The 17,436-nt window shown below is 39.4% G+C and overlaps 1 protein-coding gene across 1 annotated transcript in view; it reads left to right on the forward strand.

Moving 5' to 3' along the window:
• PHEX (phosphate regulating endopeptidase X-linked) overlaps window positions 1-17,004 on the forward strand; it is a 102,537-nt gene extending 85,533 nt beyond the window's left edge. Inside the window, exons 16-22 of the mRNA XM_065648892.1 lie at window positions 2,395-2,449; window positions 5,761-5,828; window positions 7,820-7,950; window positions 10,960-11,025; window positions 11,185-11,289; window positions 13,072-13,148; window positions 16,902-17,004. Of these exons, the coding sequence (XP_065504964.1) occupies window positions 2,395-2,449; window positions 5,761-5,828; window positions 7,820-7,950; window positions 10,960-11,025; window positions 11,185-11,289; window positions 13,072-13,148; window positions 16,902-17,004 (605 nt within the window). The remainder of the gene's footprint in view (window positions 1-2,394; window positions 2,450-5,760; window positions 5,829-7,819; window positions 7,951-10,959; window positions 11,026-11,184; window positions 11,290-13,071; window positions 13,149-16,901) is intronic.
• The last annotated feature ends 432 nt before the right edge of the window (window positions 17,005-17,436 follow it).

The following is a 17,436-nucleotide window of genomic DNA, read 5'->3' on the forward strand; positions in this document are numbered from 1 at the left end:
TTTGTTGTGGGTAGTACATTCCAGTTCCCCGAGTTTATCTTAAGTGTGTATTACATTCTAGTGGCTTCTGAGTCTGCTTTGGCCTGCAAATACTTCCTAAGCTTCCTTTAGTGCAATCAAACTACAAAGGTGTTTCACACAGCTGCCCAGAAACAGAAACCACTCCTTCAACAAGCTCTATGCTCAGGCGTGTCTTACCTAAAATGGATTCTGACTTTGAGTAAAATAATCATCAAAGTGTTGTGTTGATTCAGGATTGAAACTTCTTCCAGTTCATTCACATGACTTGTTCAGGGAAAAAATTATCTCATGGCTTAGCTCGCATCTGATGGTGTCTCAAAAACATCCTATGAAGACACCTTTAGATTATATCTCTTAGACGGATGAGTCTAAGTGAAGGTTTGCACCTAGTTTACTGCAAATAATGTATATTACCTCTACATGGCCCACAGACAGGTGCAAACTCACTACTTAAGTCTATATCTGGACAAAACAATTGCATCTCCTGACAAGATCTTGACAGCCTCTTGGTGTGATGACAGGCACAGAGGACTGTGTGATCCCTAAATGGAATTTGTGGGGTGACTGTACTACCTTGGTTCATACCATCTTCAATATGGACTCATTTGTTCATTTTTGCAACAGTTCCTCTCATCTGCTGTTAAAGGAAGAGGATCATTCAGAGTTAGTGGACCCTAATGGTTCCTTCATTAAATGGTCTCTGGCATGTCCAAAAACATTTCCTGAGGTTCAATATTTGGAAGGAATCAGGGAATGTAGTTCAGACTAGAATTCCAGCTCCTAACACCAGCTCTTAACTTAGTAGTACTAGCAAGCAATTTTCATCAGGTTGCGTGAGTGTGCCATTTCTGTGAGATATTTAAAAGCATACATAGTAAATACGCTTTTGTGTGTCCTGGGAGGCAAAGAGAGTTAGATCAGGAAAACTTTGTCCTTGACATTGATACAATTGTGTTTTGTAGCACTGGAAAAGCAAATGATAATGTGCTTGAAACCAACCAGCCAACCAAAAAACAAACCAACATCTAGAGAAGAAGAAAAAAAGAACAACCTCCCCCCCCCCCCCCCCCACTTTTCGTAAGCTAGTTGCAAACAGGTAGTCAAGGCAGCCAGGGAGGAGCAGCAGAAAAAAGCAGAGAGGCAGACCAGGAGGACATGCCACTTGCCACATCATTTGACATGAATTACACTCAGCATATTGTCTTTAGAGACTTTGTAAGGAAAGCACAAAAGTCTTGCTTGATGACTTGTCTCAGATACAAAGAAATTCCCATTCTACCTATCAACAAAAAAATGAAAAGGATCAGAATCAAGGGAATGTGGTTTTTGTTTCAATCTGAGTGGCCAGGTGATTTCATGGAGAGAGACCCACAAGCTGAAGCAGAGAATCCTGGGAAAGCGAGTGAATCACCTGAGGAAACTGATTCCTCATTGACAAGTTGATGTCCATGAGAGGTAACCTTCAAAGTAGGTGTATGCCCATACTTTACACGGGAATTCATGGCATGAGACATCAACTTCCACATTTGAGCCTGGAAGGATTGCAGTTTTCACCAGCATCCAAAACTTTGACCATAAGTGTCTGTTTTATTTAGCAGTTTTTTGGGCTGTTAGCTGTTAACATGATCAACTCCACTGTCTTCAGAATCATGGCACTGAAATGTCATTCGGGAATTAGAAGTAGACTTGTGACTTTGAATTTGAGGAACAATTTTCATTCCTATGTGCAACAGCGGTAGATCATCACTCACTAGAATGACTCCACTGATAGTTTTTTAGCAACTAGTTAGTCTACCAGAAGCAGCCAGGAAATTCCTGTAGCTAGACTGACTCTACAGCCTTAATAGTCTACAGATCTCTTTTACCTAAGTGCCTAAGTATGTTCAATTACCTTTGATTTTCATAGACAATGTAGAGTTAGGCTTACATTTGATCACTTCCATATGTCTCTTGCTGCACTGAAGCCTCACTGAGCTAAGTTTCCTAGTTCTTGTTGCATTTTGCCTATATATTCTCTGTTAACATCTGAGGGCAATCCAATAGTTCTTCTTTTTCACATGAAACACTATGTGTTTATTTACAGGGACACATGCATTTATACACACAGATATGCAAGTAACCACAGAAGAAAATAAAGTTCTTGCAGTGCAGCATCTTGTTGCCATCGTGGTCCTGAAGGGAGGGAGGATCTCTGCTTCTTTCTAAAGATCCTCTCCACCTCATTCTGAAACTACCACCTGAGGGAAAGCTCCTATAGCAAAACCTTCTGAAACTAAACAGAAAATGTCATAAAATCCAAATCCTTGAGCCTTGTGCCTGTTATTCAGTTGTATTGAACTAGGGACTTCACTATTACTGTTTTTGCTATTGCAGGATTCCCAGCAGGAGAACTACAAAAGCCTTTCTTTTGGGGAACAGAGTATCCTAGGTAAGTACAGCACCAGGGAACCACTTACACCCAGAAATGGGGAATAACAGGGAAAGGTATTGGAAATACATATAGACAGAGAAGAGGGCATGGAGAAGAAGGCTACACTACTGAAGACCAACAGGGAGCACATAGGAATTACTGTGTTGTCCTTCTGTGGGGAAAGCTTGGCCCTTGGGCTGTGTGTTCTCCCCAGCTGCATCCTGCTTGTACTATTGAAAAAACAGACTTTGAAAACTGTTGCTTTGTGCGGTTACTTTTCTTACCCTTGGGATCTGTATGTGTTGCTGTTACCTTAAACTGATGACTGATTTCTCGGAGGAATTGCTAATTAAGTGCACCTGAGTGGAAGTGTTTCAATGCTATAGCATGAAGATGCAGCAGTGTGCACACGGCAGGTATTAAAAGGAATTGTAAATCAGGTACCTAACGCTTCCTGAACAGAAGTGAATACCCTGAGAAGCCATTTATTATCAGTTTATTGTTCACTTTCTGCTAATATCTAAGATTAGCAGTGGGTCCTCGCCTGTGCCTTTTGAGGTACATGAGAATGTCTTTGAGTGCATAAGTGATTGCCTGAGCAGCCTCATGCACTATTGTAGCTGAGGAAGAGTAATTATAGGTCACATATATTTAATTTTGAAAAATCACTGCTTTTGTGCAGTTCAATGACTTTCTATTTTAGGACAAGATAAGACCATGAAAAGTTTCTGACAGCAGTTTCTGAAAGCTATTCTGCAGTTATAGAAAGCCAGTTACTGGTGAAACATATCCTTAATAAATCTTTGTTAAAAAAAAAAAATTAAAACATTTTGAGATTGCCATATTCCAATCAGTATGTGTCCTTGTAAACAGGAAATTTGACAATATATAGAGAGAGACACATTCAATTTAGGAACAAATGAATTTGTATTCAAAGAGAATTCTTATGAGCCAGGTGACTTTCTAAGTGGTTAATTGGGGATAGAAGAAGGTCCTTTCTTGTTAAGGTGAACTTATTTTCTGGTGCAGTTATTGCAGACCTGTTTCCAGCTTTGCTTTCTGAAGAGATTTCTCTGTACCCTGACCTTCTGCCATAGCGATAAAATTGTGGTTCTTTCAAAGAATTACGCTTTGCTCATTTCTCTTGTTTAAAGGTTACCTTCACTTAAATTGGTTTTTCTTGAGTACATCTCAAAATGAAATTTAGTAAACAAATGTAACTGTTTTGTATCAGACAACAGATTGCTTCTGTCCTTGAAATATTCTGGCTCTGTTTTCTATCTGCTTATAAGAAACAGTACATGGCACTGGAACAGAAAAATCATGAAGAAGTCATCAGCACTTGCTGGAAAACTGATTTAGCAAATATTTAACATTTAGTGGAGTTTTAGTGTCCAGTTCCAGCATAACCACTATAAGACAGCTGCATCTATTTGCATAAAGGCAAGCTAAGTTATGACTTTACATCTCAGGACATGAAATAGAACCCTATTCAAATGCCATGTTTCATAGTTACAAGTCTTCCATGCCAGATGTATTGAAATAGAAACTTCAAGCTGCCAGGGTCAGTAGCTTCCTTACAGTCCTCTGAGCCTCCCTGCTCCCGGAAAGTTCCCCTCTAATATGGTACCTGTTGAGCTGCACCTAATCCCCTCCACCTCTGTCCAGCTGTGCCCAAGGAGTGAAGAAGATAAACAGAGCTGGGAGCATTTCTGGCAAAAAAGTTATTGAGCTGGACAAAATGCTGAAGGGGGTTCACAGCAGCAAAGGCCAAAATTCACCCCAATACTCAGCCTACTTTTTGGAGCTGGGGGAAGCCCCAGGAGTGCCCAGGCACCAGCCTTTTCTTTGTCCCTGCCACTCACAGTGACCAAGAACCTTAGAGGAAAAATAAGATGTATTTAGTAATAGGACTTTTTGGTTCTTCTTGACCCCTGCATGTTTTAGGTCATTCTTTGTATACTTCTCTAGCTGCAAAAGATACTGTACAATAACTTCAGATATGGAAAACAAGTGTAATATAGTACATTTAGTATGGATAATTATCACTGTGTGCTACACAAGATTACAAATTTGTCACACAAAAGGATGATATTTCCATTCCTGAAATATATAATTGTAACTAGCATCTTTTAGCAAAGTTTTGCAATAGTACTTGGGATAAAACCAAAACCAAAACCAACCAACCAAACAAAAAACCAAACAAACCCACAAAGAAACCAACAGAAAACTCCAAACAAAACAAACAAAAACCAAAACACAACCCCCCCCCACCAAATGAAAAAAAAATAGGGAAGATTATATCACATGCTAATTACCTTTCAGGAAAGAAAAAAATCAAAGAGAAGAATTGTCATGGGAGCATGGGAATTGAATGATATAATACTTTTTGGGCATGTCTGAGATGAGCAATTAGTGTGCAATGGATCATTAGGTCTGGTAATAACATATCACGTCAAGACCCTCTGCCTTTCTCCTATTTCAATACAATGTATTAGAAATACTGTGAGCTACTTTGAAATATGGCATCTCAATAACTAAAATAATTAAAATCACAGAGAACAACTTACCAAACAAAAGATGCATTTCATAGATCACATTCCTCCTGTGATATCCACTGCATTTGATATAAAAAAGCCCCAAACCTTCCCCTCTTTCATCCCTATTTCTCCCAGATGCATGGGGTTTTTTTGACATAACAAGGAAAATATAAATAATTGCCAATCAAGAATACAAAATATTTCTTTCTATTCTGTTTCTCTGGTGCATTAGATCTGACTATAGGTCATGTCCTCTTCCTGGGCAGGTGCAAAGAAATTGTCTGACCTCTCTTTTTAAAAAATAAGGGAGAACCGCTTAATGCTTTACAAACTAGAGTCAGTCATTTTCAAGTCTGTCTGTGCATGCCAGCGCAGAATGATTGGAACTGGCATTACAGAAACACATTACAGCCTTTGATCTGTTTTTGTCTCATGATGATGCTAAGAGAATAATTTCACCTATAAATTTGTCCTGTTCTCATTTAGAATACACACAATGCAGTCAGCTGAAGGAGACATCTTGGAGCTCATTTGATGCTAATAAGAGATTTGGTTAGAAGGGTGAACCATTACAGTGTTTTTCAAAGTGTTACATTAAAGGTTGTTTTTAAACAAGTAAGGGTTTAACATCCAGACTTTCAAAAATTTTAAGTCAAAATTCTGCAGGCATGATTTTTAGTCCCATTTCCTCCCCTATTTAAAGAAATAATGATCTTCTCTGATGTCTTCTGTCCTTTAGTATTAGTGCATGTGGACACTTTCTGAGGAAACTACTTCTTTGTGTTACAGGTCATTAAGCTATGGTGCCATAGGTGTAATTGTTGGCCATGAGTTTACTCATGGATTTGATAGCAATGGTGAGTATTTGTGCTTATGTTGATAACTTTTTTTCCCCCCCCAAATTGACAGATTAGAGTGACTGTATATAAAAAAGCTGTAGCTTTTTAATTGTTTGGAGTTTAAACAATGCCGAATTATGTAAAAAAAAAATCTCAAGTTGTATTTTTTTATTTATTTGCCTACATTCTTGCTTGTCTGAACCAGATTTTTTCTGATAAGGAACACCACAAGTTTGACACTTTCTGTTTATTTTGAGTGGAAACTAAATCAACAATAGATTCAGAAAGTCCTGGCTGAGAGGAGTGAGGAGGGCAAAGAGACTTTTCTCAAAATGCATTTATGTACAAATATTAAAATACAGCACAGAAACAAAAGTGGAATGGAAAATGTATTGCAAAATATTAAAAAAGAAGAAACACTCTGAAAATGTCCAACCAACTGTCTGGAAAAACTGGGTGTAATGGGGCATTGCCACCATCTAACTCTGGCTATCTCAGCAAAGTACTTTTTAAAACAGGGCTCCTGAGAGAGAGAGGGGGAGAAAGAGAGAGAAATATGAGCCTACTCCTCCAGGGAGCAATTCTGAGTGTCTGACTCACTGTCTAGAGAAACCTCTTTCCACTGAAAATTTTATAAAGAGTTTAAGGAAAGCAGACTTACAGCTCACTGCCCAACTAAAGTTAGGTTGCTTACGTTGCATTACTTCGAATACTTTTTAAAAAATGAAAGGAAAACCTTGTGTCCTATTGGCACTGCTCTGCAACATTTTGCTTAAGCAAACATGCCAGAATGGAAAAATGTTTCTTCACAAGCTCCCACCTGCCCATCCACTTCTGTGTCATACCAGTTACGGTGTAGCAAGTGTATCCATGCATTTGAATGGATAGTTTGATTTGATAAATTTGCCTTCTGGTACTGACCTTCATTTGAGCATTGCAAGGTTAAGAGCCTGTGCTACAAAGGATATTACAGAATGTGAGGACCAGCAGTGTGATGTGAAAGGCCTGCACTTAGTCTTCAGTGCTGACCCAGCGTTCCTAAAGGTCTGGCAGTCAGGTCTTCTGTAGTATTTTGTTGCAGAAAGGTAGGCACAAGACATGTTAGGACTTTTTTTCAGGGCAAGTTTAGCTGCCCACATGTATGTAACCTTGCTCTGTGATTGGAGTCTTCATTATGACTGCAGGGAAGGAAGGCAGGGAGCAGCCAGTAGACATACCAAGTAATGAAAACGTTCTCTTTGATCTCTTTATTTCCTTTTTCTTTCCCCCTCTCTGTGTGTTATCTTGTTCAAGATGACAAAATCCCTAAAGATGTATATATTTCTATATTTGAAAGGTAAGAGACTCGGCAAGAGATAGTGATCTGCTTAGGGAACCAAATCTTAGGTTCCTTTCTGACTGGCTGGAGACATGCTGGAGATTAGATACTTTCTTATAGATAAAATGGAGTAGTGGATCTGAGGTGGGCTCATCCACAAACCATGGCTGTAACCATCAGCCTGGGCAATGGGATGTATGTATTCTCCCTGCTTCCATGAATAGGGTTCAAATATTCTGGTTTTCCTCCAAGGCAAAAATCGAAACTGCAGAAGTTTCCATGAAATTGATTTTTTTTTTCCTGGTCAAGTGTATAATTAATAAATAAATAATTATCATCAAGTTTGCAGAATCAAAGACCTATGGGCTGAGGATGACAAATACTCACAATGATACTTACAAGAAGGCTCATATGCCTCTCACACTATGTCATTATAAAATGTACTATAGAACTCATCAGTCATTGCTATGTTTTTCTGAAAATGGAAATTATGACAATAAATAGAATGCCAACATTTCACCACTGACTTGAGTGGGGTCAAGATTTTGCTCACTGATCTTATCCATTTTTTATACACACTTGCATGAGTACATTCACCTTTCATTTCTGTGATGGTGACAGTTTCCAAAAGTGGAAAAGTATTGGGCTGTCTACAACAACGGCATTTGATTTTTTTTATTTTTTTTTAAAGGTCGGAAATATGACAAAAATGGAAATTTAGACCCTTGGTGGACAACTGACTCTGAAGAAAAATTTAAAGAGAAAACAAAATGCATGATTGATCAATACAGCAATTACTACTGGAAGAGAGCTGGCTTACATGTATGTAGAATACCAGTGATTGAAAGCAGTGGTGCATTAGGAGTTTTTGGATTCTTTTTTAAGTCATCTTTTTCTGAATCACAACATATTGGGATATTAGGCTACCAACTTCATTTCTCATAACAAATCATTTTTTGAAGTGAATAATTGTGATAAAAATTGTCTGTCAGATTTTATTAGTCTAGTCAAATAGTGCTACCCACATCCTGGTGACAGGGTTAAACCACTTCTCCCCATCACGTTGTATTGGAATCAGAAAAAGAGGACGAAGCCACTCAGCAGGGCTGGTCTAATTACTGTGAGCATGTTAAATGTCTTCTGAAGATGAGGTCCATAATGAAAACTGAGCAGTGACTCTTTTTGAAAAAGAAGACTGTAATAGCAAGTTTTATAGATTCCTTTAGCAATTCCACCTGTTATTTATTACAGCTCTAAAATGAATGCATGAACCCTACTTTATTTCAGATTCAGCTCTTACTATTTTTTCCACGTCTGCATGCAGGCCTAATTGGTATCTCAAATGAAGGGAGTATGATAGTAGTAGCTCACAGAAAAGGATTGAGAAAGAAAGTTCAAGGGAATGGTTTCTGTTTCATTGTCTATCAGACCTATGGGCTTCCCCAAAAATGTGCACATCATGTAAGTGTCCAAAATGAATGATAGATCCCAGACGTCAGAAATCAATAGCTAAAATTCCAGTAATGTTGGCTGGGACATTTTTTAAATCTTGATTTTCAGGATAAAACACATACCCACCCTCTACTCAATTCTACCATCTCTAGTTACATTTTAGAATCAGAAATACAATTATTTCTTTGACTTTTAAGAATAGAGAAGTCACAACGAATGCTTAGCAATAATTTCAACACTTTACCCAGGCTCTTTGTATTAGTCTCAGAGATAACAAGGCCATATTGTAGTCCAGTCTGAAGTCCAACAACTCAGACTTGACGTACTTTATATAAGCTAATTTACAAATAAAAATTCTCAGGCTCATTCCTGAATATCTGTAGGACAAAAACTGTCAGTACAAAAATACCACTTGAAGAAGGTCATTAAAACCTTCCCCAAGGATGTGACTGAGCCCTTCCCATGCTCCTGCCATTGGCTTGGCCAGCTCCTTTACCTTCTACAGTGTCTTTTGAGGTGGGTTAGATCTGAATTTCCCCTCCAGTGTAGCTATTGCCTTTGAAGTCTGTGGATGAGCTTGCTAGAGGGATCCTGTTACCCACAGCCTTGTCATCTGTAAGGCTTTCCCCTCTTGTTTCTGTGGGATAACCTAAAGCACTTTATACATGATAGAAGAAGAATCTTGTTGTTTTTTCTTCCATATTTTATAGCTTCTGTATGAAGAGCAACACATGTGAAGAGCTTATTTCTGCTTGTCATTTACATCAATATTTGTACATTCTGCAGATTTTTTATCCCTGCATGAATATTTTACATGGATCAAGAAACCTATTTACTCTTCTTCTTTCTCATCTCATTTGCAATAAAAATGTCTTCAGAAAAGAAGCATAATGAAAGAAAAAGTGGGTATAGAAATAGCTTCAGAGTGCAGTAATCACGTAAAGTCATCTGATCAAATAAAGGGCTTTTTGTGGTCCCTGAGCCCTGTCACGAACTGTCTGCACACAGCAGTCTCAGATACCTGACCCAGAGCTGCCTGAGATCAGCAGAAAGACTTCTTCCACTTATTAAAATGACCTGTGGCCCAAGTGCCACTGCTAGGTTACTCTCATCTTATGCTCTAAATCAGTCTACTTCACAAACCCACTGCAAGAAAAATATGTGGGTAGGTAGACCAGGAAAAAAGGCAGCTGGTGTATGTGTGTGTGCGTCTGTTGTCCCAGCACTTTTTCTCCTAAAAGCCTCTCTCCCGCCTCCATCCCCATCCTCCTGAGGTCAGGGATAGCTGGCAGGAAAGGGGTGCTCTTTACTGCTCCCATTTCTCCTTTGTTACACCCTTGGGTGTAACACTGGACCCAAGGCATCAAGCAAGATGCCTTGAGTCCAGTCTGGGTCCTTGTCTGCACTGAGTGGTAGGGCCATGCACCACATACCTGGGTGTTCTCTAGGTCCTTTTACTTCTCCTCCATTTTCCCTTTACCATCCTGAAACTAAGGTGGGTGGTGACACCTACCCCCATACTCCTCCCTGCAGCATGGGAGAGTCTGTCGTCAGAGGATTTGCAGGACAGTGTTGACCTCCAGAGCTCTGCTCAAAACTGTGCTCAGTTACCTTTCTTGTTCAGGGCATAACAGAGAGTAAAACTGCTTAATTACAAATACAGTTTGGTAACACAAAGACCCTAGTAGGCTGGGTGATCAGAGGTAATGCTGCACTTGCAGAAATGAGGATTTCTTTGTAATGATACTGCACTTGGTAATACCAGGAGACTGGCTTTTTCAGAAAGTTTAGATAGCACTGCTTCTTGCAATATATTTTTGTTGTTATTGCTCTTGGAATCAATACCAGGGAAAAGCAATGTGCATCTCCTTTGCAGATATTTATAGAGCACTGAATATACTATCAATTTTAATTCTGTCTCCAACAGTTATTTTTAATTATGCCTTTTTAGGTTGTGACTTAAAAATTATTTTAGCATCCCAGCAGTACATAAAGAGTTTTGTAGAGAAACAAATATAACCTTTTAGATAAAAGTTTAAGAAAGGGGACTAATAGATGTCACATGTAACCAGACAAAAACAGTCTTCAGGGGAAAATTATTGATGTTCAGATGAAAGATCAGGGACTGGATTCTTGAGTGTGTTTTTTCTACTACATTTTGTCCTAGAGATCTAGGACCAGAGCCAGGATAACTCATCATGGAGAATTGTTTACTGACAGTTTTCACATTGAAACCCAGTTTTCTTTACTAGAGATATAATGGTTGAAATTGACTGAGGTCATTCTTGCCTTGTTTTATTTTTTCCCCTGTTTCTTGAATTTGATCAAGAAGGAAGTTCAGCAACGAGTCAAATGACTGACGTTCTTTCATTTTGCCAGGTGAAAGGCAAGAGAACCTTGGCAGAAAACATTGCAGATAATGGAGGTTTGCGAGAGGCTTTCAGGGTAAGCAGATGAAAGATATCTAATACATAGTATTACTTAATTAAAAAAAAAAAAAGGCTGTGGTTAGGTTCCAAGTCACTGAAAGGCACTAAGTGTATATATATATATATATATGGGGTTTTTTGTTTTTTGTTTTTTGTTTTTTTTTTTTTTTACCAGGCATACAGGAGATGGATTGCAGAAAAGAGGGGAGGAGAAGAGGAACCCTTACTGCCAGGCCTTGAGTTCACACACAATCAGCTTTTCTTTCTGAGCTATGCCCATGTGAGTAGTACAAATGTATTTTGAGTCCCTGTCTGTTAACCTGCACAATGTACACTGCAGAGATGAGACTGCTTTGTTTCAACAATCGGCACTAGGCAAACCCAGACTTTTAAGGGTATAAGCAGAAACTTCTTCTCGTGAGACTATTATTTCTTTTCTCTTTCTCTCTTTGTCCTCATCTATGTAGCACTGGTGCTATAACTGCTAAAATAATTCTTGGTTTTGCACAGTGTTGTCATGGCAGCTTTGTTTCCTCTTGCTGTTTCCCTCCACTGTAAGGGTCTTCTTGCACACATTGACTCCTTAACCTCTTTCCATTTTAGCTTCCCAGTTTTCTGGTGCTTGCCATATGCAGTGGTTTCTGACTGTTTCCACCACAGACTCCTGCTGCAAATGTACCACCACCTTTCATTACTGAGCATGTCGTTCAGGGAAACCAGGCAGCAGTGAAGAAAATCTTAGTTTATTTTTTCCCATCTTTCTTTGCTGTACACTAAGTCTGCTGTAGTAAAACTTTGAGAAGGGATGTGAGTTTTTTAGAAAAACATGGAACAATGGGGAGACTCAGAAATTATTTATTTGGCTGAGAGAGTTGGGACAAACTCCCTATAAAAGTTGGACTATATGGCTTTGCCCAGCAGTTGAAAGAAAGAATCATCTAAAACTGAATAAACAGGACCCAATGCAACCAATATTGTTTTTTAACCAATTCTGATTGAAAATCACTTCTTTGCCAAGAGTCAGTGTAGCAGCATATGGGTCTATGGCCACTTAACTTTGACAATATCGACCAATGAAAAGACTCCACTTTGGTTGTTTATGCTGAGTTGAGTTTCATGCTGTGTCAGTTTTTCCCCAGGAAAACCTCGAAGCCATAGGGAAGATCTGGGGGTCCTACAGGACCATTGCAGGAATTGTACCCCCAGTGGAACCTCTAAGGGGAGGCACATGCACAGTGTATGCCAGGGACCCTTGAGCTCAGCCTGTTTCCACAGAGCTCCAGGCACTCAACAGACTCATTCAAATTGCCAGGACTGTCTTCAGCCAGATAAAATTTCACTCAAGTCTGCAAATCCTGTGGGCGGTCTGGCCTAAAGGATTTTGTCAATAGGAAACATTCATCACAAGGGCTTAGGTAAGGTAGGGGCTAATTAAATGAATTTTTTCATGCAATGGATACAGCATAAGAGGGATTATTCTGTTGTGCAAATGTTCTCTCTACCCTGTTTTGTGTTCACTTACAATTGGGTCAAGTATCGTTAATAGTGAGCTGGGGACTACCAACGGAAACTTGACAAATGTGTAATTTCAACAGAAACTGACATTCCAACATGTAACAAATGTGTCAGGTAATATAGCTGTAATTCTAGAGATAATAGGCATCATTGCGTGTACCTTTTATAAACATTACAAAGCTTTGAGACCAAGAAGTATGCTTGTTAATTGTTAAGGCATCAGATACTGCAGTGCGAGCAACTATTATAGAGAACCCCCAAAAAAGTACTAGTAAAGTGGCTATGATGAGATGATGGGAATGAGTGGGTGGAGAATAACAGTGGGTGGAGACTGGATCCATTAAAGGATTCGAAAAACAAGAGGATGCACCAACAGAAATCTATAAGTTAGGAAAAGGTGAAAAAAAAAAATAGGAGGTTGTGGTGTCTTTCCATTTTGTGCATTCTGTAAGTCATAGCCACCTTATGAACAGTGACATTACGTTCTACTTTACTTCCAAAGTCATCCCAGATAACATGCCTATTTCTGCTTTTTATCTTTTATTAGGTAAGATGCAACTCCTTTAGACCAGAATCTGCAAGAGAGCAAATCTATGTTGGAGCTCACAGCCCTCCTCAGTTCAGGTAATGCAAATAACATATTTACTCAGTATACATGCAGAATCAATCACTGCAGCATACAAGTGCAGAAATTTAGCATGTTAAGAGGGGCTTAGGAGCAAACACAAAATTGGACTGCGCTCTTAGCTTAGATTGAAATTGAGCTGTTTTTATCAGCTTATCTTTCAGTATTACAGATGCTCTTCTGTAAAAATGCTGGGCTTGCTTCTGCCTTCAAAAGCAGTTGAACCAGAACACACTCTGATCCCTGTGATGTTCTATAATCATGGTCTGAGTATCTAAACTGTCTCATCCATCACCTTCTTCTATGCAATTCTAGTTTAGAAAATAGTGAATTTCAGGAGGGTTCTTGATTTAATTGACCTGAGTTCATCAAAAGCTTTAAAGTAAGTACCTCGAATTATATTGATAATGCAAAGAAAAACATACTGTGTAAATTCAGTTCAGGACTGAATTCTTCAGTTACCCCTCAAGATACCTTTAGCTTGAAGGAGCTGTGGTAGTCCAGCCTTAACAGTATGTCTTTGCTCAAAAGTCCTCCCACAGGCTTTCCTAACCACAGACACCCCTGAACCTCAAGAAGGAGAGACTGGAAAAAGGGGAGAGATTTAAAGACTATGTAAGAATTAGGAAGTCAAAGTTAATTTATCTGCTTCTCCACAGAGTTTGTGTGACCAAGAGCAAGTTTTTTCTGTTGGGATATATGTCAGTTGTGTTTACTTAACTAACGATTGTGTGTCTGTCTTCAGTCAAGTGCTACATTACCTCTGTATTTGGGGGAAGTATGTTAACTCCACAGGCTGATTCATAATGGAGGTGTCTCCAATACACAGGATCAGTTGCCTTCTGGTGATTCCTACTGCTTTCTGTTGACTAAAGAAGGAACTGGGATCCCACCTTCTCCATGCCTAAATTTAGGTGTTATGAGTACCCTTTGTCTCATTTCTCTCTTGGTGAAGTGAAAATAGCAACGCTGCCTTCACAGGGGAGCTGTGAGGTTTCTTCACAGATGCTTGGACATATTCCCTGGACACAGCCACACCATAACACCGAAGATACAACCACGGCATGTATAACATGCCTTGGGTTACTTATAACCCTAATGAATTAAGAAGTAATGGAACTGGAAATATGATGACACAAATATAATGTAAGCTAGGAAATCTGTACTACTGTACCTTTGCAATACCTGTTACACAAGCTAGCTAGGGTAAAACTAGGGCAGTGTGCAAATCTGCGTGCCTTTTAACAACTGAAAATACATTTTGACAATGAGGGTGGGAGTATCAGGCTGATCTTCAGCCTGAACAGTGATATTTTTTATAATTCCTGCCCTTGTCAAGATTTTGGCAAAATATCAATCTCTTGCCTTTTAAAGTCCTCAGATTTATTTACCTATATGTATGTTTATATATTCTGAATCAATACATAGCTACATTCCCATGAGATCATGCAAATCACAAACAATACAGTGAAGCCTGGGGACAGAGCATTTGTGAGGAAAACCCATGAAGGAATTGGGCTAAGAAAGAAAATTCCAGAGAAGATTATATGAATTTGAGGTCTAGAAAATATAGACCAAACTTTTTCTTAGTTTTTATGTGAGATACTCAGAGCTGGCTTCTATTTCAGACCTGAAGAGAAATTGTGGTACTTGTTTCTTCTTACAAATTGTATCAATAGGGCTAAAAAATTATATTACCTATTTCCCTCAACCTTGCTTCATCTATATCCCAAGACCATTATGATTATAACAGCAGTACAGCTAGTTTCAGCTTTGACAGCTTTTGCTATCCAAAAAGCCCAAACAGCCCTTTTAAGGTAATTATAAAAAGTAACTATAAAAGATTACAGAAATGAGAAACACACATCTTGAGCATAGGTGTGAGCATCTCAGCTAGTCACTCCAGGTTCTCTTCACAGACCTAAAAGAATGGGTATTTTGAAAGTGCGTGTGTGTATACATATATATCCTTCTATTAATAAATAATTTTGATTAGACTCTGCAAGTACATCTTTCTATTGACTCTCCAGAGTGACCCATTCAGGGGAAGGTGTCTCTGCTGTAGTTCAGTGGGATGAAAGCCAGACAGCCCACTCTGATTCCACAGTTAATGAGGCTCTTCACCATGAGGGTGGTGAGGCACTGGAACAGGCTGCCCAGAGACCTTGTGGATGCCCCATCCCTGGGAGTGTTCAAGGCCAGGCTGGATGGGGCTTTAAGCAACCTGGTCTAGTGGAAGGCGTTCCTACCCAAGGCAGGGGGGTTCGAGCTAGATGATCTTTATGGTCCCTTCCAACCCAAACCATTCTATGATTCTAATATCAAACTGCAGGTAGAAAATTCACATGTATGGATGTAACAAAGATATTTTTCTGGTTTAATTTATTCTTAATTGGCAGGTTTTCCAGTATTAGCATGCGTCTTCACTGGTTTTGAATGCCAGTTTCAAAGTCAAATCCCCAACATGGCAGGCAGAATTCCCACCAACTTTAACAGCAGTTCTGCTTGACCAGCTCTCGCTGTTCCAATCCCTGAATATGTATTTGCAGTGTTTTTACAGTAAAGCTGTATATCTTATTGGAAGCCTAACACAATTTTGTAATTCTCCTTACAAAACTGACCTTTAGACATTTTTGCACCAGCTGACTGCAAATTTTCTTACCCACAGAAAGTCTAATCAATGTAATAAGAATGTTTTCTACCATGCTGAGCTATGCTGAGAAGCTGATTGTCTGCAATGGAGAAAAATGCCTCACACTGCATAAAAAAGGGGGTGAAAAAGCATATAAATATCTCAGTAGATACTTTTTGGCTTTTAACTCAGGATGCTGTTTACTTTAATACCATTGCAAATTTCAGGTTACTAAATTCCAAGATGCTTAAGAGCATAGGAAAAATCAGCAAACACCACAACCCCAATCTAGCAATGCTAAAATAATAATTTCTGACAGCATGAAATAATACAGACATGAAAGCAGGAGCCAAGGATGACTGCATACAAAGAGCGAGCTCTTCCCCTGTGCCTGAAGGTGCCAGTCTGGGATGCAGACACATTGTCTAGCTTGTGTGAGGCAGGGATGTGCTGCTCTTGCAGTATCACACCATCTGTTGTGTAAGCAAGAAAGCATGGGAGCTGGTTGGGGCAGAAGCCTCAGGAAATGGATTTTTCAAAGTGGCGGAGGAGTTGGGATGCTCATGGGTGTGAGGCTGGCTGGCTGATGCCAGCCCTCCCAGCTGCAGGGTGTGAAGTCCCAAGGAGCCAGCATGTGTGTGTATGTGTGTGCACGGACAGGCAGAGGGTGTTAAAAGCATTGAGCTGGCATGAACCAAATCAAATCAATTCCAGCACAACCACATTCCTACATGTTCCTACCTGCTGGACCGCAGTGGTTTGGCAGGTGCTGGAGGAAGAATTCCACTGTGCAAGGTGACTGTTGATCTCCCACCTTTGCTGTCAAGGGTCAGATTACGAAATTGTTCTAAATGGCATAGTATCCACAAAATGCTATTAGTTTTTGTTGAGTTTCTAGCAAAGTAAGATGCTTCTCAAAGCTCCAAATGGAACAATATTGTCTTCACATTAAATGGGAGTACTTCTCCTGAACTTTTTGGTTTTATTTGTGGAGAAATGACATGAGAAGTCTGAAAATTCAACCTGAAGTGAAAACACTGAAGCACTTACAGGCCTGTAGTGTTAAACAGAAGACAATGTGCACATTGGTCACTTTTTTTTTCTTTTTTCCTCTTTGCAGAGTTATCGGTGCTATGAGCAACTTTGAAGAGTTCCGTAAAGCTTTCAATTGCCCAACAAATACAACGATGAACCGAGGGGCAGAATCCTGCCGGCTGTGGTAGATGTGCCTTCCAGGTCTTCTGTCAAGAGGGGTCCGTGATGTGAACTGCTGCACCTGAGCACAAGCCCACTGCTGGAGTTTCAGAATTGCAGTCTGGAGAGGTGTTACTTTAAATGCATCTTCCTTATCCATGCTGATAACCTGCATGGATCTAATCGCTCTCTATCCAGAACCTAGAAATTTTTGAAATAGGAAAAGAGGATAGGTTTTCTTTAATAATAATAATAAAAAAGGAACTCCTTTTGTCCATAAAGCTGCTCCTATTCATCTCCAGTTGCATTGCTGTTGATGGATAACTGCTATTATCAATTCTAATTCGTGATTTATAGTTGAGCAAGAGGTAAATGCTAAAATCCACTTTTAATCTATTGCTCTGCGGGGATGCTATGCAGAATGCTCTCACACAAAATCTATTCTTTCTGGATGAAGAAAT

The sequence above is a fragment of the Caloenas nicobarica genome, chromosome 1 (genome assembly GCF_036013445.1).
Source record: "Caloenas nicobarica isolate bCalNic1 chromosome 1, bCalNic1.hap1, whole genome shotgun sequence".
NCBI classification, from domain to species: domain Eukaryota; kingdom Metazoa; phylum Chordata; class Aves; order Columbiformes; family Columbidae; genus Caloenas; species Caloenas nicobarica.